The sequence below is a fragment of the Poromitra crassiceps genome (genome assembly GCF_964638095.1).
Source record: "Poromitra crassiceps genome assembly, chromosome: 2".
Taxonomy (NCBI): domain Eukaryota; kingdom Metazoa; phylum Chordata; class Actinopteri; order Beryciformes; family Melamphaidae; genus Poromitra; species Poromitra crassiceps.
The window spans coordinates 113,537,213-113,560,599 of NC_139624.1; the positions used below are offsets into that span (position 1 = coordinate 113,537,213).

The 23,387-nt window shown below is 43.2% G+C and overlaps 1 protein-coding gene across 1 annotated transcript in view; it reads right to left on the reverse strand.

Moving 5' to 3' along the window:
* The window catches only part of palmdb (palmdelphin b), a gene marked incomplete at both ends in the record, with an annotated part of 21,183 nt that extends 15,925 nt beyond the window's left edge, over positions 1-5,258 (reverse strand). Inside the window, 2 exons of the mRNA XM_083631911.1 lie at positions 136-216; positions 5,214-5,258. Of these exons, the coding sequence (XP_083488037.1) occupies positions 136-216; positions 5,214-5,258 (126 nt within the window). The remainder of the gene's footprint in view (positions 1-135; positions 217-5,213) is intronic.
* Between the last annotated feature and the right edge of the window lie 18,129 nt (positions 5,259-23,387).

Consider the following 23,387-nt stretch of genomic DNA (forward strand, 5'->3'; position numbering starts at 1 on the left):
TGTATGTCTGAGATAAGACCGAGGTTATTGCAGTGTTATTAATTCTGAAACAAAATGAAACGGCCCTCTCTGTTCCCTGTCTGCCTGCTGGCTGGTGGAGAAACATCTCTACTCTCCGGTGGTGCTGAAAGCTACCTTTATGTATTGGAGTTTTAATTTCTCCTCCTCGATCTGTCTCCTTTTCTTGGCGATATCCTCCTGGACTCTTCTTTTGTCCTGCGGGAGCAATTAAAAACACATTTAGAAATGTCAATGGCAAATTTTATAGCGTGGAAAAGGTTCCACCTGTTGTTATTTCATTTGTTGAGGCAACCTTGAACGGACAGCTGGTCATAGACGGCCATACATAGCTAAAGAGCAGCAGGACTTTCATGACTTCACCTGTGTCCACCTGTTCACTACAAGCCCTAAACTTTCCTTACTATAAATAACAAGCCTCCTAGAAAAGATTATTTGCGTTCTTTAAATTGTCATATCTATTTAGTTCGTTTTCTTTCAATACAATGAATAAATGCACATTTCACCATTTGTACTGATAGATAGCCTACTGTAATCACAGGGAGGTGGGGGGGTGAATAATGACTAGGCTATTATCATTAACCTAAACACAAGCTCTTTGTGTTCCTGGATGTTGCACTGCAGGGGTCACTGTAACCTAAATGTAGCCCAGTCCTGGATCAGCGTAGCACTATAAGCACCAGTGAAAGGGGATAGCCCCGATGCTGTCTGCTGCTATTTATAGCTCTGTCTCCGTCTGGGCCTCTGACTGAGTGATGTAAGTTTGCTGAAATGTCTGGACCATGACAGCTATTTGATAGAGACAAGGCCTTTTGGCACCAAAGATAATCAACTGATCTAATGGTGCAAATAGCCCATCTGTTTAGTAAGTAAGTAAGTAAGTAAGTAAGTAAGTAAGGGTGCTTTCTTACTGGCGCCCCGGTACCGTTCCCGAGCACACTTGTCCCCAAATTGACCCCAGTTTCTGAACATTTGACGAATGTGAACGTTGCGTTCCGTGACAGGATCCACTTGAAAAGGTGGTCTGGGGAGCGCTTTGGCACACTTGTGTTCCGAACCTCATAGACAACATACGGAGCAAGGATACACTGCAGGCATAGTTGATGACGCGAGTGCACTCTGTTTCGTTTCCGAGCGCGGAAGAGATGCTAAATGTGAAAGCTGACCAGCGGGGGAGAGGGGAGGGGGAGCAATCGTTCCCGGGTGCGGTGCGGAACGGAACGGAATGAAAGCAATCCTTCCCAGTGAGAAACCAACCTAAATTTATTTATATAGCACCTTTCACATAATACAAAATCACAGTGCTTTACAGTAGAAATCGATTCACTTAAGTATCGCGATTTTTAATGTCACAATTTTTTGAATCGATCTTTTATTCCAGAATCGATAATCGCATTTTGTATGAAATGTTACCACTTTCATCCAACACATTAGAGCGCTTCCCTCTGCTCCGTGGCTCATACAGCCAATCATGTACCTTGTTAGTACAAGTGACACGAAAACAGCCAATCATTTAACAGACAAACTCCGAGTGCACCCGCCCCCACTCACACACAACTAATCATATCCCTTGATCCAGAGCCGAGAGTCCCGACATTTCCTGGATGCAGCACTGTCGAGTTGCAGCAAAATAGACAGTTTGTGTTGTACTCTGAAAGGGTTTTCCCCCCCTTGAATCAAATTGTACCTTATCAGCTTTATTTAGCATGCAAAAGTAGCGCGAGACCCATTCCTGGCTAATGATCGAGTCTCGCATTTTAGTCCTCCGCTGACGCCACTCGTTTGATCTCACCCAGCGTTACAAAGAATTCAATGTGGGCGAGTTTCAATTCGTGTTAACGTAACGTGTTAACATGTGTTCTATTAATAAGCGCCCGGGAAATTAACGTTAATGTTAAGACACCAATTTCACAAATACGGACGTCTGCAACGTTACTTTGCAGTGAATTGAGCTGCGGGGCAGCCCGCAGCTCAATTCCCTTCTGTGAGCAGAGACAAAGTGTTGGAAAGGTTTTACTTGTACTTTGGCACAGGAATAACTCATTGTGTCATCTATTGAGCACACAGCTTATGACTTTATGTCTTCTGCTTGGGCGGAGTCTTGATGGGTATATATGTCACCTGTGTTTCCCCCTTGTATTCTGGCGGCCTCTGCTCCCCCCCCCCCCCCCCCCCCCCTTCTAATCAACAGATGAGTGGCACCTGGAGGCGACCTGGAGAGGGGAATAATTGGCTGCAGCCGGGTGGATCATGGCAGATTGACACACACAGAGCTGAGGAGCAGGCAGACGCACACGGGACCACATGGACAGGATCACTGCTCTCAAAGCCGTCAGAAAAGGGACGGTCGTATCCTATGATCCTGATCTTGCGTGAGTAATTCGTTAGCCTGGCCAGCTGACTGACTCGCCTGCTCTTTCCTCTCCAGCCTGCGCTGCCGAGCCGTCCTCACGGAGCCCTGTGGTCCCGATCATCTCGATGCTGCTACTGCCGCCCTATCAACGTCAGCACCCCCTCTCCAGATGCCGCTTCACCCCACGCCATCGCCCCCCTCTCTCTGGACACCCATCCCACTCCTCCAGACGGCACTCCAACGTCACCATACGCACTGCGCAGGACGCGCGGTGCAGGACGCACAGTGCAGGACGCACAGCCGAGTGCCCGCCACTCCGCCATAGCCCCCCACACGTACAGCCTGACCCCCGGAGGATGGACGGGGGGAAGAGGAAACGGAGGCGCGCACACGCGGCTGCGCGCTCGGACCGGACGGGACAGCCCAAATCAGGGGTATGGGACAGTGCTTATTTTTATAAGTCTCGGCCGAGTGGCAATCGACCGAGACTTAAAGGACTATTTACTTTAACTTTATTTTCCTCTTTAAAACTCATTGTATTGGCCTTAGTGGCAAATCCCATCCACCTGTCAAATGTTCCAATGACGTGCAGTGGATAGGCTACTCCATGAAAAACCTTCAACCCATTATTCAGGCGATAACGTGCGGTGGCAATGTGCTGAAAAGTGAGCGCTTGTTACATCGCCCAAAAGCCGTCAGTCAAAATAGTGGTTGCACTAACATTAAACCAACGGTGGAAAAGGTGATTTACAACTGGCATTCAAGTCACATCTGTCTAGATTTCCATTTATTTCTCCCCACAAAAGTTATGTCTCGAATATATAATGAATGAATGAATAAATTGATTTGATAATCCAAACATACAGTACACCACAAGGATACAGTACAAAATAATTCATCCTTCATTAATCCTAAGAACGATGTCCAATACTGGGAACCAGGACGCACCTCGCGTCCAAAAATGCCCTATTTTGAAGGTGGTGTGATGCGCGAAGCTTTGCAGAAATAGAGCCATGGCGAGCGTTTTTTCAATCAAGCGACACGTCACTCAGCCTGTTCGGTGATGCACGCAGCAGGTTAGGACAGCTTCATTTGGAAAAACGGAAACTATCCGATGTTCGCTCGCTCGTTCACATCGGCTATTTATATACTAATAATCTGTCTTGCTAGCTTTCCCTCTCTCTCCGGAGCCTGTGAGGAGGGAGCGGGGGCAGTCACACGCCCACACAGGCAAGGAGCACACAAACCGATGCACACACAAGCAAGCGCAGTGAGAGAGAGAGAGAGAGAGATGGCAGAGAGAGATGCCAGAGAGAAAGAAATTATAAGTCTCTTTGGTTATACTTCACTAGAGTGGATGTTGACATTGCTCGTTGTCACCATGGTTGTCACAAGTGCAACAAATTGTTTGCTTGTAAGCAAACGCCACTCGCTCTCTGGACATGAAGCCGGTACCTTCTAAACTAGAGCCGCTCTGCAAGCGACACGGACATAGCACTCAGGGCTTGGATGGGTAAGGTCCGTGTTCGCGGGAACATGCTCACAAGTCAAAATGGCTTTAGTTGCCTAAACTTAAACAGGAAACGCTGCACCCTTTTCAACCAGGAAACAGCCTCACGCCAGCGGTTCTAGTGAGTCTTGTCTCCTTGTCTGGCTCTGAGCCTCTGACCTTCACATCTACAGCCAGGTCTCTGAACATTGTCCTGTCCAGTCTCCCATCCTGCAAGCAGATGCCCACACACTGTGTTTTCAGACACAGCTTCCTACAAGCAGACGCCTACGCTCTGTGTTTTCAGAGACAGCTTGGAAACAACTCCTCATTCAGTGCTGCATTGAGATCCTGTTCAGAATGGTCAGCTACATGTAAATATCAGGGTCTTCAACTGCTATTGGGTTTCTAGATTATGTGCTGTTTCATCTCGGCTCATCCTTAAAGGAGAATTTCGGTTTTTTTGAACCTGGACCCATCTCCTGGCAATAATTATGATTTGGCCACTCACCCAGCGATGTCCGCGGCGTTTCTGGCCGTCCGCGGCGTTGTTTTGAGATCAATAGCATCCAAGTCAGTTGTAAAATGGAGCTGATTTGGGGCCAAGTGTGAGCCTGTCTTTCCTGCATCTAAATAGCTATTTTTATTCCCGTTTTCGCCACATATTGTAATAATGTGATCCCTCAACATCCACCAGAGTGATATTTCGCCCCAGGCCATTTCCTGGAGTCTCCCAGGGATCAAATTGCCTCAAACGTGATCTCGGTCACCAAGTCTCGTGAAGTCCCGCGATACTTTCCTGCCGGCTGGCCAACTACAGGTAGGACGCTTTGCGGTGGTGGTTTTAGCGTAACCTATGTGGGGTTTGGCATAACCTTCGTTATTTCTAGCTTTTGGGAAGATAGGGCCCCAAGTGGCGCAAGGCTTGTGTGTCTGACTCTAGCCGGCTAACTCTGTTTACATTTTAAAAACGGCGACAGTTCACAGAACTTTAACACGACATGCATGTATTATATATCAAACTCTTGAGCTAATTCTGCTCTCACTCAGAATGTCGAAATATAAGCGATGTGATGTATAGTTTTTGAGATATTAACGTTTGTTTGGCGCACAAATCATACTATTAACTGCCGCGGGGTTCTGCATTTCTGGGTGGCAAGTGACGTTACGCTGATTCGTCCTATTAGCTTGACCACCATGTGTTTTTAGGTTTAATCAATGGGGGTTTGAAAAGCTTTCATAAACCCAAGGGTTGTGGAATTTTCCCAAACTCATATGGCATAGATACACGATATGTATCCTAGCCTGCTTCATCACCACACAGTCTTTCATTAAGAGAGGGCTGGTTCTTACCGTGATGGCTTGGAGTCTCTCCTTCAGCAGGTCAGCTTCCTCCATGATGAGCCTGCAGGACAGAGAATAGACCCTTTTACAGTTTGTCAACAACGATGACATCACACGCATGCGCACGCAAAGCGGTAACAACGCACTGGCAAACGCAATGACAGCAACAGCAGAATGGAGGGGAGCAGATTTTTATCGAACTATGCGATGGATTTAAACACCAAAGACCGTGAATGCTACCTAAACAAACTAACTTTGACAAATGGTGAGCAACTTCTGCCGGACCATGCTGAGGATGTTCTATGAGTCGGTGGTGGCTAGTGCCTTCCTGTATGCTATTGTGTGCTGGGGCAGCAGGCTGAAGGCAGCGGACGCCAACAGACTCAACAAACTGATCCGTAAGGCCAGGGACATTGTGGGGCTGGAGCTGGGCTCTCTGACAGCGGTGTCGGAGAAGAGGACGCTGTCCAGGCTACGCTCCATCATGAGCAATGACTCTCACCCACTCCACGGCGTGCTAGTCAAACACAGGAGCACGTTCAGTGAGAGGCTGATCCCACCTAGATGCAATACAGAGAGGCACAGGAAATCATTCCTGCCTGTGGCCATTGGACTCTTTAACGCCTCACTTAAAATAGCACCTCGTTTGTTTGCTGTGGTCATGTACAGAACGTCAAATACCATGACATAAACTCAGAGTTGTGTCTTGAAATCAAAAGTCCTCCCCAGCCAAAGACAAGGACATAAGACGACTATGTATGATGCGTGGGCTATAATCAACAAACCAGAACACTACGTCCTAACAGCGAATTTTACCTGCATGGCAGGGTAAGTGTAATTATTTAGGCTATTGTTGTTTTGTTTCTGCTTGTGTGTTTATTGTAATTTCAAAATGCAGTCACTACTTTCCTCACCATATCAAAATTATCTTTTTTATTAATGTGCAATAACTATAAATAAAGACATAAACTGACAACATAACGTAAGTCAAAGACATAAACAAGACAGACTTATAAACGAGCTAACAACAATAAAATACAAGACATACAGGGGCAGAGACAGGGTCCAGTGATTGGGCATTTGGGTGGGATTTTTATTTTTATAGCTTGCAGCCATAGCCGCCTCCGGTTGGTCTGAAACGGGTGTTGTCCCTTTGGAATTCGGTAGAACTTGAGAGTGCCCGTCTTGGAATAGCGATTTGTACAAGCGTACACACAACAGCCGATACACATTTTGATGCTGGTAAGTGTCTATATTTAGTGTTTAACGCTATAGTTCACACCTGAAGCGGTTCTAGACGGTTCTAGGCTTGCTGGCCGCCAGGAGAAAGCATAGCAAAACAGCAGCACTTCCGTGATGACATTACCGCGTTGCACGCGCATATTTTGGTGACGTAGGCTGTAAAAGGGTCTGGCAAATCTTTGCTAGTGTCTGGCATTCAAAATATCCCTTTTTTTCTTTTAATTACCACTGGGTCGCTGAAACACGTCCTTTGATGTTGAGATTTTTTGTGAGAAACTAGCAAAGATTTGCACTGCACTTGCACTTGGGCATAAGATATGACGCTATCGTTTGCGCTGCCATTTGCGCGCCTTTTATTGCTATCTTCCCTGCGTCTTAAGCTATCGTCTGCCTCCACCATCCAGTTTTGCGCTGGGATCTAAGCGCAGAGACAGGTGTAGACGTGGCCCAGGCGTGTCCATGGCCCTCTAGCCTATCATCTCCCTCCCACAAGTGTCATTTTGCGCTCTGGTGAAGATACCGTCGCTACTGTATGTTCCAAGCGTAAACAGAGGTTTGGGCATTCCCCGTGCCACAATAGGCGTTCCAGCGCAATGTGTTAGAAAAAAGCCCTTGGGTGCTCTCAATTTTAACGCCACCAAACAGCTGGTCTTAGCGCCAAAAAAAACCTCTACGCCAGGCGTACGCCTGAACGCAGACAGTATTCTCCGCGCAGTGCAGGAAATCCTTGCTTGGATAGGCCTAAATAGAGAGGTCCAGGAACGAGTCCGGAAATCATCGATGCTAACAGCCCTGGTTCTTCACAGTTTTCGCCTATGGGAGTTTTGAATGGGTTTTTGGCGCGATGCTTCTAATAATCTCTCTGGGCAACGCTGGCTTAATCAAACGCGAACCAGTGTTTAGTAACATCATCTTCACACATGAAGACCACTTTTATGAGTTTTGAAGCTTTGATGTGCCGTTAAAAGGGTGGCTAGCTAGCAAACGGCTAAATGAGACTACAATGTCGACGCGGATATTATACGTCATCACGAGTGAACGCGGAAATTCTTTCTCTCGCGCCTTCGCGTGGACGCTTATGCGACACTGTGTGTAGTTCTGGATTAGCTTAGCACGAGCTTTTTACTTCTAGGGCTCGCATTTACGCTACAAAACTCATGAAAGTGGTCCTCATGTGTGAAGATTATCCCGCTGAACCTTGGTTCGCCTTTGATTAAACTTGCGTTGCCCACAGACCTTATTTGAAGCATCGCGCCGAAAACCCATTCAAAAATCCCATAGACAGAAACAGTGAAGAACCAGGAAGTTCGGGACTTCCGCATTCAGCCTACAAAAATACGTCATCCCTGGAGCTCTCTATTATGCATGGCTCGCACGTGGACACACTTCCCTCCTCAGAATGCCACATTGATTTTCAACTAACCTACAGTAGGCTACACTGCAGAAAAAAACACACCTTGATTTAAAAATGAGAATTCGTTTGTCATGGTTTTGTGCCAATAAGTGATTTGCGTTTTGAATTGGATTACCAGGGGAACGAGGGTCTGGCAGGGCGGGAGTCTGTGTGTAGCGCGGGGAGGGGTGTTTTTAAGTGTTCGGCTAGTGTGCCGGGTCCTAGCTGTAGGGGGGTCTCCCCGGAGAAGGTGTGAGCTGGGCAGGGTAGGCAGGCCGGGTGGGTCGGTACAGGGTGGGTAGGGGCACTGAGGTGTATGGGTACAATTTCGGGTCATATCTCTTGATCATTTAACAGAAGTGAAAAACATAAACTTGAACCTGAAAGTCAATACAATGATGTTGAAAAATAAAAATGTTACCTGAAAGTCTCTTATTTTTATCTTGAACTTGAAAAATACCAAAATGTATTCAAAAGTTTTTTTCAGTTAAAGTTTTTTTGAGTATTATTTTATTTTTTCAGTTTCAGATTTTTTTTCCCATTCAGATCTTTTATTTTTTTCATTCAGATCTTTTTTTTACAGATTCAAATCATATTTTTTCAGTTTCAGATGTTTGTTTTTTTTCGCTTCTAAGTTTCTCCACTTTCGGTGACGAAAAACTTTCAAGTTTCATTTGGCCTCGATCTGACGTGGGGGCGGTGCCCTCAACCGAGAGGGGCGTGGAATAACTGAGTGACAGGTCGCCCCCCGCCCTCCTGCCCTGTTACGTCATCAACCTGCGCTACCAACAACTGCTATAACTTCTGTCTAATAATGGACTGGAGACGTTACTTCAAATCATTGGTTCTTCTTTAATTAGTTTCTCCGACAAGACATCACATACTACAGGCTTGCTGCCATCTCTGAGTCATTCATTCATGTTACTGAAAGTTAACGTTGTTTGTTTCTTCTTCTATGGAAAACGTTTCTTCTTCTACAAATCTGTAGACATCTTTACATTAATCTGGGCCATACTGCCGCCTAGTGGCAGGTCAAGGATAAGGTTTCTATTACTTGTATACATCAATATAAATCGCTGTTGAATGTTAGATAAAAGATAAATTCAATTGAAACTATTATGAGCAAATGTCCACAGTGTTCAAGCTCAAATGATCATGATAAACAAATACAACAGAAGCATTGTTTACAATGGCCCAAACACCAGTATCTGCGGGTACCACATTTCAGGTAATACTACCACCACCACTTATTTATATATATATATTTATCTATTTATATGTGTGTGCGTGTGTGTGTGTGCGTGTGTGTGCGCGTGTGTGTGTGTGTGTGTGTGTAGGCCTATGTATGTATTTATTTATTTGATTTGAATCTGATACTGTGATTGTTGATTGTTGATTTCTCATGTAGCAAAACTGAGTGTGGGTAACTGCAGCTTGTAACAATTTCCCCCCGGGGATTAATAAAGTCTTTCCGATTCCGATTCCGATTCCAATTCCGATTAACACGACAAGTCTTACTTCATTCTTGTTGGCTATCTCTGGGCACAGGTGGTTTTGTCAATACATGTTTGAATATTACATGAATATTCTTAGTTTACAACGGAAGTCATAGGATTATCATAACTATAATAAAGGGAAAAGACACCTTTAGTTGCAGCCCTTATGTCTTGCTGGAAGTAGGGCTTGCCCACTAGACACTGTTAATGTTAAATTGCATGCTGTTTGTTTGTCACACACACACACACACACGCGCGCGCGCACACACACACACACGCACATGCATAGGCTACATATAAATAGATAAATAAATATATATAAATAAGTATAGTTTCAACATTTAATCCTCATAAGGGGCGTTGATGAAGATGCGCGATACATCATGATCCAAGTGTAGGTAAATGTCACATTACCATGGTAATGTTTGTCCTTGTCCCAGAGAAATTGTAATTATTATTGTTATTATTATTATTATTATTAGTAGTAGTAGTAGTAGTAGTAGTAGTAGTGGTAGTGGTGGTGGTGGTGGTGGTGGTGGTGGTGGTGGTAGTATTACCTGAACTGTGGTACCCGCAGATACTGGTGTTTGGGCCATTGTAAACAATGCTTCTGTTGTATTTGTTTATCATGATTATTTGAGCTTGAACACTGTGGATATTTGCTCATAATAGTTTCAATTGAAGTTATCTTTTATCTAACATTCACCAGCGATTTATATTGATGTATACAAGTAATAGAAACCTTATCCTTGACCTGCCACTAGGCGGCAGTATGGCCCAGATTAATGTAAAGATGTCTACAGGTTTGTAGAAGAAGAAACATTTTCCATAGAAGAAGAAACAAACAACGTTAACTTTCAGTAACATGAATGAATGACTCAGAGATGGCAGCAAGCCTGTAGTATGTGATGTCTTGTCGGAGAAACTAATTAACACATTGAGTGCCAGCGACGCCATATGGCGTCAAGAGAAATTTACCGTACGCTGCCAGCGACGCCAAATGGCGTCAATAACTCCAAATTCATATTTTGACGGGGGAATGTCGATCTAAGCCTCTTACATCGCCTCTTACAATATGGGAGCTGTTGAATGTGTCTAGCCTATTTTACAGAACCCTTAGGTGGCGACAGTGCCCTCCCGATTAGACAGAGGCCAGGAGAAAAGAGAGAAGAAGTCATGAGGATACGGAAATCGCCATTGATATGCTTGAAGCATAACGTTACTTGGCTGTGCCTGTGAACTAGGGGTCGACCGATATGGCTTTTTCAGGGCCGATACCGATACCGATTATCGTGAGTCAAGCAGACCGATAACCGATATTTTTGAACCGATATACATTTGCAGCAAAAATTAAAATCTTGGTGTCAAAATGTAGAATAGCACAAACTCCAACACAAAAACTTGTTGAAATGCATAAGTATCATGTTTATTAGACAACTTGAACCAAGTCAATTCTATGCTATATGCATATTGGTTGAAATAAAGAATTCTGATTCAGAACTTTTCAACTTCACATTATCTTAACAAAAAGTGCAGGGAGTTCACACAGCAGCATTTCTTATAATAAAGTTAACAGAAAATATTAATAAATAAACAAAATAGCTCCCTGAAGCTTTATTTTTTTTAAGTAAATAAAAAAACAAATTCAAGTTTGTACTTACTACTTAGTAACTATTGCAAAGTCATTTTGCTGAACCGAATAGTCAGTGACACCTTTTCAAGCAAATTGAACATCAACACACTGTGCAAACTTTACAACATGGACATGTAGAATAGACAGGCACTACTCTTAAAACAAAAAAGGCACAGAGCTCACAGCAGCATTTCTTCTACATTTAACTGAACATTTGAATAAATAAAGAAAAATTGCTCCCTGAAGTTTTTTTTTAAAGCTAATATTGCACATCAGCAGCACTGTGCTGCAAACTTAACCTGTAGGCTATCTTAAAACAAAAAAGGCACGGCGCTCCCAGCAGCATTTATCAAGTTAACTGATGAAAAATGAAAAAATACGCACATCACTTTGAGGGGTGCTGGGTTACAAATACAGTAGAAATAATGATAGAACCTGCACACACTTGAGCTCTAAATACTTGAGGTAAGATGACCTGATGAAGAGATGAGGCTCGAAATGCTGTCAGATTTTTAAGAAGTAAAGCATTCTTTAGTGCGGGTTCTATCATTATTTCTATTATCAAGTTAACTGAAGTTTGAATAAAACAAAAATAGCTCCCTGAAGTGTTATTCATTTTTAAGCAAATTACACATTAGCACTGTGCAAACTTTACAACATGTAGCCTACATGTCTTAAAACAAAAAGGGCACAGAGCTCCCAGCAGCATTTGTTGTTAACTGACAATTTTAACAAGCTCCCTGAGGATGTTTTATTTAAAACAAAGTAATATATAAAGTCAAAACTAATAATACTTTAATTTGTAGCACTTTGTGCAACTATCACAGTCATTTACTCAGCTCAATAGACTATCTTAATCTTTTACTTTTTTTAAAGCAAATTGCACATCATAACTGTGCCTTGTTGCTGTGCAGACTACAGGATTTTAGTGAAGATTAACCCCTCAGAGTTCTAGCCTAGCTACAAAAAAAATGCAATAGAGTATAGGGGTGGGGGGGGGTTGAAGACATTGACACGGTCACCATCTGTCACAATCAAATATGCAAATAATCTAAATTCAGAAATGTTTTTTTCTATAAAAGAGCCAGGTGCAGAACAGGTGGACAGGCTGAAGGAAATGTACTTTTCAGGGCAACGAATAGGGCCGCCTCTCTAGGGTCTGGATTGAATACCTGTCCTTGAAAATGTAAGGTCACAAATGTATGTATCTGTGTGTTATATCAGTAACCAATGTTAATGTGAATGAGGGCTAAGCTCAAGTCTGAATTTTGAGTCTGAATTAATAGTCCCAATTCAGCAGCACGACATTGTGGTGCAGAAAGCAGAGTTTCTCTGTGTGCTCTCCAGTGAGACGGCTTCTGTTCTTCTCATAAATTGCAGCGACTTCACTGAAGACACGCTCACTCGGAACAGATGAGGGTGGTGCACAAAGAAACGTTCTTGCTTGTGTGGCAAGGAGCTTGAAGCGCCCTTCATTCTTTCTCCACCACTGGAGTGGATCCCCCCCCCTTACGCCTGTCGATCACTGGCTCCTTGAGGTACTGATGTAACTCCTCCTCAATGCAGATGCGGGGGTTGGTCTGCGGCTCACCGATGTGGGGTGCCAGCAGAGAACTGAACATCTCATCAATCCGGCTACGATGACGAGGCGTCTGTTCTCTCCTTTGCCTTTTGGGGGTTTGCTCTTCCTCACTGGCCTCTTCTGAGGCAGCCTGCTCTCCCACACTGGCTCCCTCTGTAGCAGCTCGCTCGTCCTGCCTGGTCTCTTCTGTGGCACCTTCCACCTCCTCTTTCAGCCATTTTTTGGCCTTTGTCAGTGTAGCATCAGAGGAGAATGTATGACTCTTATATCGAGGATCTAAGAGGCATGCCAGCACCACAGTCTTCGTTTCTTCAATTTTTGAGAAACGCTTGATCAGGCTCTCCCTCATGACTTGCCTGAGCGTTCTGATGCCTTGAGTCGTGGGCCCTTCATCTTCAAGTAGCATCTTCAGCACGGTCAGACAGGGAATGATGCAGGAAGCTGATGACTCGTTATGGCTCACCTCTAGTGTCACTTCCTCGATTGGGAGGAGCGTTTCCACCAGATTGGACACAATGTCCCACTGGTGAACAGTAGGAGACGTAAATCCTTCGTAGTCGCCAACGTAGATGTTAAGAGCACGTTTTTGTTCAAGAACTCTTTGCAGCATGTGGAGCGTTGAGTTCCACCTTGTCGGAACTGCCTGGATTAGTTGGTGTTGTGGCAGGCCCATGGCCTTCTGGATGTCACTCAAACGCTGCTTGGCAAGGATCGAGTGGTGGAAATGGGTGACACACTTCTTTAGTATCGCTAGGAGATCTATGACGGCTCTTTGACTTGACAGACCATCATTCACTACAAGTTGCAATGAGTGGGCTGTGCAGCTGAGGTGTGGAACTTCAGCGAGCCTCATTCCTTTCACCATATTTGCTCCACTGTCTCGAAGCACAAGTGCTACGCGGTCTTTGTTTATTTTCCAATCTTCAAGCATGGTAAGGAATGACTCACGGATATACTCCCCGGTGTGGGATCCATGCATCGCTGTTGTATTCAAAACAACCTGATTTCTGCTCCATTCATTGTCGATAAAGTGGCATGTTAGACTCATCAGCGACTCTGTTGATCCAGACCAGCAGTCTGTAGTGAAGGCGAGTGAGTGGCCAGCATTCTCTGGTCAGATGAGGGCTCTTATCTTTTCCACAACCTTGGCGTGAAGATCATACAGCTTTACAGTGCGGTAATGTTTCTCACTTTTCAGTGAATATCGTGGTTCCGCTGCAGCCATGAGGCGTTTAAAGCCAGCATCCTGGACCACTGTGAAAGGTTGGTTGTCAGTGACGATCATCTCTATAATTAGTTTATCCAAATTTATAGATCTCGCATCAGAATTTGGCCACTTTTTTTGTTTCAGAAACATCTCTTCGATTGTAGGCTGAGATGGAGGCGTCTCCTCCTGAGATTCTTTTTCCTTCTGCTGTGTGGCGGTTCCAAACAAGGCATAGTGATGAATTCTAAGATGGGACCACAGGTTTGACGTATTGGCATTTTTTAGGGCTCCTCCCATGCTGACGGCCGTTTTGCAGGTATTGCAGATTGCCTTCCCTGGTGTCGGTTGGGTGTAATGGTCCCATACTGCACTTGTGGTTTTTTTCTTTCCTTTATCCATCTGCAATGAGGATTTAGAGAGAGTTACAGATGTGTCACACACACACGTCATACAGTTTGTCACTCAGTCGTTCAGACAGACAGACAAGAGCATATAGACAGCAGGCTATGTCAGCCTGCCCCCACTTTTAGCTCAATTCAGTTGGCTTTATTGATATGAAGGTTTACAATGGTGTGTGTGTGTGTGTGTGTGTGTGTGTGTGTGTGTGTGTGTGTGTGTGTGTGTGTGTGTGTGTGTGTGCGTGCGTGCTTTGGCTGACATTGTAAACCTTCATATCAATAAAGCCAACTGAATTGAGCTAAAAGTGGGGGCAGGCTGACATAGCCTAATGATTATACTTCATTTAAGACAGTCTCTATTTTATATTGGTGAGAAAAGTAAAAATCAACAAATATATCCTCCAAACTGTATTTATTTGTTTATTCACGTTTCCAAAACATAAATAGCAATGTAGAAGATTACACTTTCACACATCACGGTCGCCCAATTTTACAGAATGGATTTTTTGAACACATATCTCAAGTCAATGACGAGCTACAGGCTCCAAAAAATAAGTTAATCTTATCCCAGGTGACCTAACGTTACAAGCCGGGACAGAACAGGGACGAGGGTTAACGTTACGTTATTATATAATAACGTTTGCTCCGAGTTGAAACGGTGCATGTGCCTGATAGCTAGCATGTTACTAGTAAGCTAGCTAGCATGCTAATAGCAAGCTATCAGGCACACGCACCGTTTCAACTCGGAGCAAACGTTATTATATAATAACGTAACGTTAACCCTCGTCCCTGTTCTGTCCCGGCTTGTAACGTTAGGTCACCTGGGATAAGATTAACTTATTTTTTGGATTAGTTTAGGTAAAGATTAGGTTGTACTTTTCATAATGATCTGGCTAGATCTAACGTGTCTGACTGATAGCAGAGGACGTTTTTCAGCAAAGGGATTACATGTCAGGAAAACAGCCATTGGTAAGTAAAATAATGTTTCTGTTTTATTGTAATGTAACGGGAGCTCATTGTCTCCGTTGTCTAACATTAAGGGATGAAAGTAAAAACATTACCGCGGCCCGGAAAACACAAACGCTTGCGGTTGAGTGAGATTAAAAGCCAGCCGGGGCATTTAGCATTTAGCTGAGCGAGAAGCGCCCGGCTAGAGGAGTAACGTTATGGCCAGTAAAATGCCACGAACCCATAACGATAAAATACGTTACAGCTGCACTGGCACCATGTTACTCCCAAGATATAACGTTAACTATCAACCAACAAAGTGCATTGTTGGATTTTCAATGAAACTGCGCAGTGGAATGGTTTCGCGTTAACTCGTCATACAAGTAGCCTACAACATATGATTGTAGGATGTAGGGTTGTTGCAATGTTAGCGTAGAGGATTTTGATGTTTATTATTCACTTGGGCATGATCATATACCTTACCTTAAAGTGCTCCGCTCGCTCTGGAGCTGTCCTTCTCTGCTGTGCAAAACGTGGTGGATGTAATGCTGTCTGTGGCTCGCTCAGTGCAGACCATGGTGCAGACTCAGAGTAGCCATTGTTGTTTCTTCCTTGTTGACTGTTCCTTGTTGAGTGTTGATAGGCTGAGCCTCCTGACGTTTAACCAATCAGAAAGTCCTATTTGCGGGAGTCAGGGCCCTGCTGCAGTGTCACTATGTTTTTGTGAAGAGGGGGAAAGAGGCTCCTCCCGGGTGGAGCAAAGCCATTTTAGCGCATTTTGAAATTAATTTATTATATCGGCAATTTGCCAATGAAAATGCCGATACAGATAATCGGCAAAATTATGAATATCGGCCATAATAATCGGCCAAACCGATAATCGGTCGACCCCTACTGTGAACAGCAGTCATCTGCTGCCACGGTTGAGCCCCATCCGTGTGCGCTGCGATGGTCCATCCATATGATTTAGTTGCCGACACGGCGACAGCGGCGTCTTTCTGAGGGGTTACATTGTTCTCGGCTGGGAGCCGAGGACACGCTGTGAAGGAGCGGGGGATGCAGTCAGCGGACTTTTCAGTTCAGAGCAAACAGAGCAAACCGCAGAGCAGAGACACTCGACTCCTCCCACCACGGAGGAGGGGGAGGAGGGGGGTGGGCACGCAGGGCACTAACAGCATACAACCATTGACACACACACACCCAGGCAGCAAGCAGCAGGCTCGAACTCAAAGCAGAATTCATTCTGTCGCCTTTCTAACATAAAGATGTGATTATCTCAAAAACTAATTTCAGCATGCTCTTTTCGGTCGAAAACACTCTTTTTCAGAGGGGTGTATTTCCAAAATGGAACGGTTTATAAACACAGTTTTTTTTTAAAATGAAACAGAAGGGTTCAAAGTTTCATTGAGGCTATTGGTTGTCCATATAAGAGGAACACAAAAAATGATATGGCTATATTAAAATGCATGTGGCACAGTACAGCACCTTTTGCCCAAGGGCCGTGGCACTCAAAGTGTTAAAGAAGAACCAATGATTTGAAGTAACGTCTCCAGTCCATTATTAGACAGAAGTTATAGCAGTTGTTGGTAGCGCAGGTTGATGACGTAACAGGGCAGGAGGGCGGGGGGAGGGGGGCGACCTGTCACTCAGTTATTCCACGCCCCTCTCGGTTGAGGGCACCGCCCCCACATCAGATCGAGGCCAAATGAAACTTGAAAGTTTTTCGTCGCCGAAAGTGGAGAAACTTAGAAGCGGGGGAAAAAAAATCTGAAACCGAAAAAATATGATTTGAATCTGTAAAACAAAGATCTGAATGAAAAAAATAAAAGATCTGAATGGGGAAAAAAATCTGAAACTGAAAAAATAAAATAATACTAAAAAAAAAATTAACTGAAAAAAACTTTTGAATACATTTTGGTATTTTTCAAGTTCAAGATAAAAATAAGAGACTTTCGGGTAACATTTTTATTTTTCAACATCATTGTATTGACGTTCAGATTCAAGTTTATGTTTTTCACTTCTGTTAAATGATCAAGACCTTTGGCCCGATTCTGTCTCCATACTGAGGCAGCGCTGTGCGCGGTCCCGCGGATCGAAATCAGTTTCTGGCAGCAAATCACTTTTTAACACAACACCGCCTAGTAGGCTATACAGTAACCTCTCTCCCTGCAATTGCACCATGCAACAATAGCTTAACCGAGTGGACAATTCTGGTATAGGCTATTGAAATAGGCTAGAATTAAAATCTCACACATCCCTACCCTATTAAAGAAACAAATATTTTTAAATGTGTATGTTATAGCTATGAGCGAAACGACTAATTAATAGGCTACTAATTACAAAAGCATACATTTTCGTTACAATCCGAACTGGTTCATCCTTCAATTCTCTCCCTCTCTCGTTCTCTCCCCCCTCTCTCTCTCTGACTCTCTCCCTCTCTCTTTTCTCTCTCTCTCTCTCTCACTCTGTCACTCTGCTTGCTGAGCAAGAAAGAAGCTGCTGTCACAGACGTGATGGCGGTGACGCTGTGGCTTTTAAGGAGAGTGATCTCACCTTGTGAATCCTGTTATGGGCATAAACACTATATGGAGGTTTGCGCCGAAATGACCTGAAGCACAGCGGGCCGACATGGCCACAATTAGGGCTTTGCGCGGTGCTATTCCAGCGCAAAACGGGCGCTAATGCAAAATTACCGCCGTTGCGAAGATAGGGCCCTATGAGTGTGTGAGAAAAGGATTTTACAACATCAAAAGAAAATTTAATTCCTTGTGATATTCAAATTAGGATCTGGCTCACAACTCTGAAGATCAAACTCAAGAAATCAAACTCAGATATATGATGAACAAAAATAAACCATTACAGGTAGCTTTGTAACTGTTCAGCATTAGTGGAGGTTTGTGATCTACCAAGTACTGTACCTTCTAGTGTAACCTGTTCTGGGTGTTCAATTCATTTAATTCTTACAACAATGCCATAATGTATTACAAGGATGCAATGAATGTAAGACACCAGATCGATGTAGACCTGGAGAGTTTATCTTCAACTCTAACGCATCAAATTTGAACTTTTGAGTGATGTGATGCCTCCGCTCTCTCCATAGGAAAACAACAGCTCACGTGTAAGTTGTCTTTAAGAGAGAGAGGGAGAGAGAGAGAGAGTGGGAGAGAGCGAGAGAGGGAGAGAGAGAGAGAGAGTGTGGGAGAGAGAGAGAGGGAGAGCGAGACAGGGAGAGAGAGAGAGAGAGAGATATGGCATGACTGTGTGATGTGTTAGATGGATGATTGATCCACTATGGAGCAGCACAATGACTATAGGGAATCTAACATGGTGATGGTGCTCTGTGGATAATGGACAGTGGGATCAGTGGTGAACAGGGACAAACAGCATTCATTCGAGGTTAAAGTGTACTTTGACCCTGCGGACAGCGAGGACAGAGACCTCACACAGCTGTTGCAACAGAAAGCCCAGGGTTCAGACCGCGTCCTACAGTATGTTGACTATTTGTCAAGTCCCTCTGTGTTACTATACCGTTGTGTAAGGTAAAGAAGAAAGAAAGAAAGAAAGAAAATGAAATAAAGCATTAAAGGAGGGAAAGGAAAGAAGTGAGAACATAAGAAAAGAAAACAAGGAAGATACAAAAAATAACAAAGGAAGAAAAACAACTCAACTGAAAGAAAAGAATGAAGGAAGCAAAGAAGAAAGAATGGAAGGGAAAAAGGAAGTATGGAAAAAGCAACCCGACCTCACAAGGAAAACAACAACATTGGCCGATTTTCAAGAGGGTTAAAATGCCCAATGTATCTATCTTCTATAAAAAGGGGCAAGTGGACAATCTCTGTCTGTCTGTTTAAAAAAAAATCCCACTGATGATGTCATAGTGATGTCATAAGAGCAAAATCATCTTATGACATAACTGATGTCATAGGCACTGATGGTTTTTGGTTACACTGGAGCAATTGTGACATCACTGATGATGTCACAATGTCTATGACATCATCAGTGATGCAGCTGTGGGCGGCCAAAATCTGCTCACACACACGCACACCACACACACACACAGACACTTCTCATTATTATTATAGGATAAGATGAGACATGAATGCAGCCTCATTTAGGTGAATAGGCATGTGAGTAGCCACCAGTTGCTTGTTGAGTGCTTGTTTATAAATTCTGATTTAAGCTTTCTGGGTTATAAATAAACCACAAGGGGCTAACTCCTCTTCACTGGTCCGTTAACACATGAGCACTTAGGGGTTTATGTTACCGCCTGGGCAAGCTAGGGCACACCTCCAAGGTCAGAGGTCATTCAAATAGGAGGCATGTAGCCCTATGTTGTGGGGCCCCTCTGACCGCGCCGTTGTACCGGAGGCACCCCCGCGAGACCTTCAGGCCTGCCTGGGACAAACAATGACAAACTAAAATAAAACCCATGAGATGATATCACCGGGAGACAGAGGGCACAATCACGTGTCCTTGAGTAGATTCATATAACTTACTTGACTATATCGGAATGTCTTTTTGACAAGCAATTAGCAGCCCAGTATAGAAGCTATTGTTACTGTAACTGAACTATGCACTGGATGGTATCATTGATAAGGCTAAAATTATCCTGGAAGTAGTGAGTGAATACAAATGTGGTTTCAAAACAAACAAAAATCAATTGATTTGTGATTTTTATGTCCACCTAAAAAAGGTGGTAAACCTTATTCTGTAAAGATTACTCTGCTCATAAGGCCTTATGATGAAAAAAAAAACAATGCAACTTACATTTTTATACATCACCTTAAAAGCATCATAAACTGTTCATTGGTAGATAGCATAGCATAGCATTTGAAAAAATCTGACAACAATGCAAACATTGCTTTATATGCTGTACACACTTTTGTATGCTAATAATACTGCCATGGTTATTTAGTAAGAATAATAATAAAAAAAATATATATAAATATAGAATAATTCTACAATATCTGCTTCATGAGAAACTATGTTCATAGTATGCCATCTTAAAAACCTTAAAATACACAGAATACAATACTTTAGTTTTGTGGACTTCAAATTTGATTTTGAATCAATTGTGCTCCAAATCACCCCCCCTCCAATATTTTTAAAGCCATTGTCATTGGCCCATATGCACTTACAAAGCCAAACAAAGCACGTCAAATAAAGCATCACCAATAATACATTTAATAATAACAGCATTGGAAATACAACACATCATTATTCTAGGTTCGACTCAGTACAGATATAGTTGCACTTCCCTCCCCATCTTAGAATAGCGAGACAAATTCTCCAGAAGCCAACGGGAGCTGTCCGTCCACCAGAGATGTAGAAATAGCTGGGGGGACTGCAGAAAGGCTGCATGGTGTGGATGGCCATGAACGAATCAAAACCTAAGATTTATAGTGTGAGCAGAGAGCCTTCAGGCATCTTCAGAAAGCCTGAAAGCAGAACTATATTTTTCCTCCTGGATCTAATTATTTTATCTTTTGCCACTGTGCCGGTCGATTCTGATCAAACTCTCTCATTAAAGAGCAGACTATTGTGTTGAATAGGACGGGCTTGGGATCTGTCATTACAGAGCAGACTATTGTGTTGGGCTTTGATCTGTCATTACATGGCAGAGTATTGTGTTGAATAGGACAAATGGTTTTGCACTATCTTTTGGAGTGTCCACTGGCAAGAAATAGCTCTATTTACAAGATTTCAGCCAGAATTGGTCGGTATACAGTATATGATGGGGCCAAGCTGAAAATGGTCAGAGTTTGATGTTGCCCAGCACCCTCTAGTATCAGTCTCTCAAGGAGTGCCCTCCCCCCCCAGTAATATTAGGATACTGATACTAATTATTATATTATTAAATCGGAGGAAAAAATTGTTCTAAGGGCCACTAAGGGGCATGTGGAGGGTAAACGCAAGTAAAAGCAGTATACCCACCTAAATGAGGCAAAAAGTTTACTCACCTATTTTCAGATCAACTGCTCAGATCTACTGTATTGTTTACCTGATGTTATGTGTTACTGTATGTCATGTTTTTATAAGACCAGGGACCATGATGGAAATAAGTGTTTGCACTTTTCATGTCATCCCTTGGATGTTGTCATTCTTTATCCAAAATAAAATCAATCGATCGATCGATCGATCGATCAATCAATTAATCAATCAAACCAATGAGGGTAAACAAGGTGGGTAAACTACTCACCTTGGATAGTTTACACACCTCTATATTTACCACTACATCCCTGTAAAAGTACCAAAATCGTGCTTAAAATGCCATCTACTCCCCTAAGGTGTCAAATCTAAGCACTTACTGGGATAATAAGCATGGTGCGTATTGCAGCAACTACTTACAAAAGATTACAAATGAAAATTCTGTGCTTGGAGTCCAGCCTGTATAAATAAGCCATCAACTCAACATCAGCACAGTGAACACCAAATAAAATCCATCCATTTAAATGTTTCACAATTGTAAAACTGCATAGTTTGTTATTCTGACTAACGTTATGCAAATACAACAGAGGACCACAGTGAGTGATGTATCCATAACAATCTCTTCGTTCATCCGTCCGTCCGTCCGTCCGTCCGTCCATCCGTCCGTCTGTCCATCCATCTATCCATAATGTAATGCTCTCATGCCTGTTGCAATGATGTCATCCTTTCTAAGTCTGCTGTCTTGTCATATTGGATCCACCATCCATTGGTGTATTCTGCTATAGAAAGGTCACCATTTATAGGGGATTTAGCTCTGCATAGGCCACATACTGTATCGCTTGAATGGCTGCTCAAAATACATAGGAGGTAACATGATATTCCATGACAACTAAGCGGGACATTTTATTTGTGTGGTGCCAGTGTCCACATTGCTATTAGCACCTGAACCAGTGGAAATGTCAGCCTGTCCACTTTGCCTGCTCTCTGCTTTACTCTCTTTATTACAAGGCATGGGATAAGTGCAGGCCATGACATAAGATGATGGAGTTCTGTCTCTATTGAAGGTGCTATGTGTTTGCCTGGGTCCACACCTTCCAATCCACTCACTCCCCCGAGTTGGCTGTGTCTGGTCTGGCATCGTGACATGCAGCAGCAATTATGGCTATTAAAATTAATCTTGAATCTTGAAAAGAAGATTCTGTCCAATGAGTGCCGAGGGGACTAACAATTAGCGAATCAGTGCCAATAAAGGGGAGGGAATAACAGCGTTGTCAAGTGCTCCAGACCTAACAACAATGGCATCAGCTATAGATGAGATGAGATGAGATAGTTCATTAGACGCTGCTATCAAGGCTGTTCTAAATCAATTAAAGGCACCAAATACAGCACTCTGCTTTGAAGGCATTTATTCAAAGGGATTTTTTTATTTGTATTCTGTCCACTGGATTAGATTCAGGTGGATACATTATTGGTCTCTGGTGATTGGTTAGGGAAAATCGAATCCCCCTTGGGATTTCCCCTATGGAAATCAGTTAGAGTGGAGGCAATGTCAGACTGAAGATGGAAAGTGAGTGTAACGTGTTGACAGTTCAGTCTGATATCAGGCTAGCTATAATCTAATACAGACGTACAGTAAGTGACTTGACTTGATGCATGAAGAGTAGATTTGAGACTTGTCTGGGGTTCTGGGACTTAGGACTTGACTCTGACTTTTACTTTGATGCCTTGAAGTTTTGACTTGAGATCTTGCATTTGTGTAAATGACTTAGATTGAAAGTGATGACATTTGTTCTAGCAGAAGTAATTTACGGTAATTGATGTAAATTCTGTTTTCTGAATTTATATGGAATGATTGAATTTATTGAAGTTGAATCTGATTATCAAAATTAAACCCATGATGCTTTTACGTTTTTAGCCTATTGATATCATATTACATTGACATGTCCTAGATATTTAAAAAACACTTAATTAATTAAGTGATAGCACATAAAACACAGGCGCAAGCAAAACAGTTAATGAGGGTTTCCAACTTCCATGATTGGAAGTTAGTGTTAGTGTTAGTGTTTTGCTTGCACCTGTGTTCACCCTGCCTTTTCGACACAAAATGGCCCCCGTAAGGGTCTATTGCGACCGACCATAAAACACACTTTTTCACCTACTTTTCCGTGAACATGTAAAAACATAACGATTGATTATTTCAAAGGGTTACTAATAATGACACATGATTCAGATATTTTCATGCCTGGGAAAATTCTAGATTAAATGGGTTAAGACTACATTTCCCATAACTCCGAAAGCTTTAGCTCTGTTTGCTCTGGAAGAACAGCGCCATCTTCCTGTAAGGCAATCCGGCAGA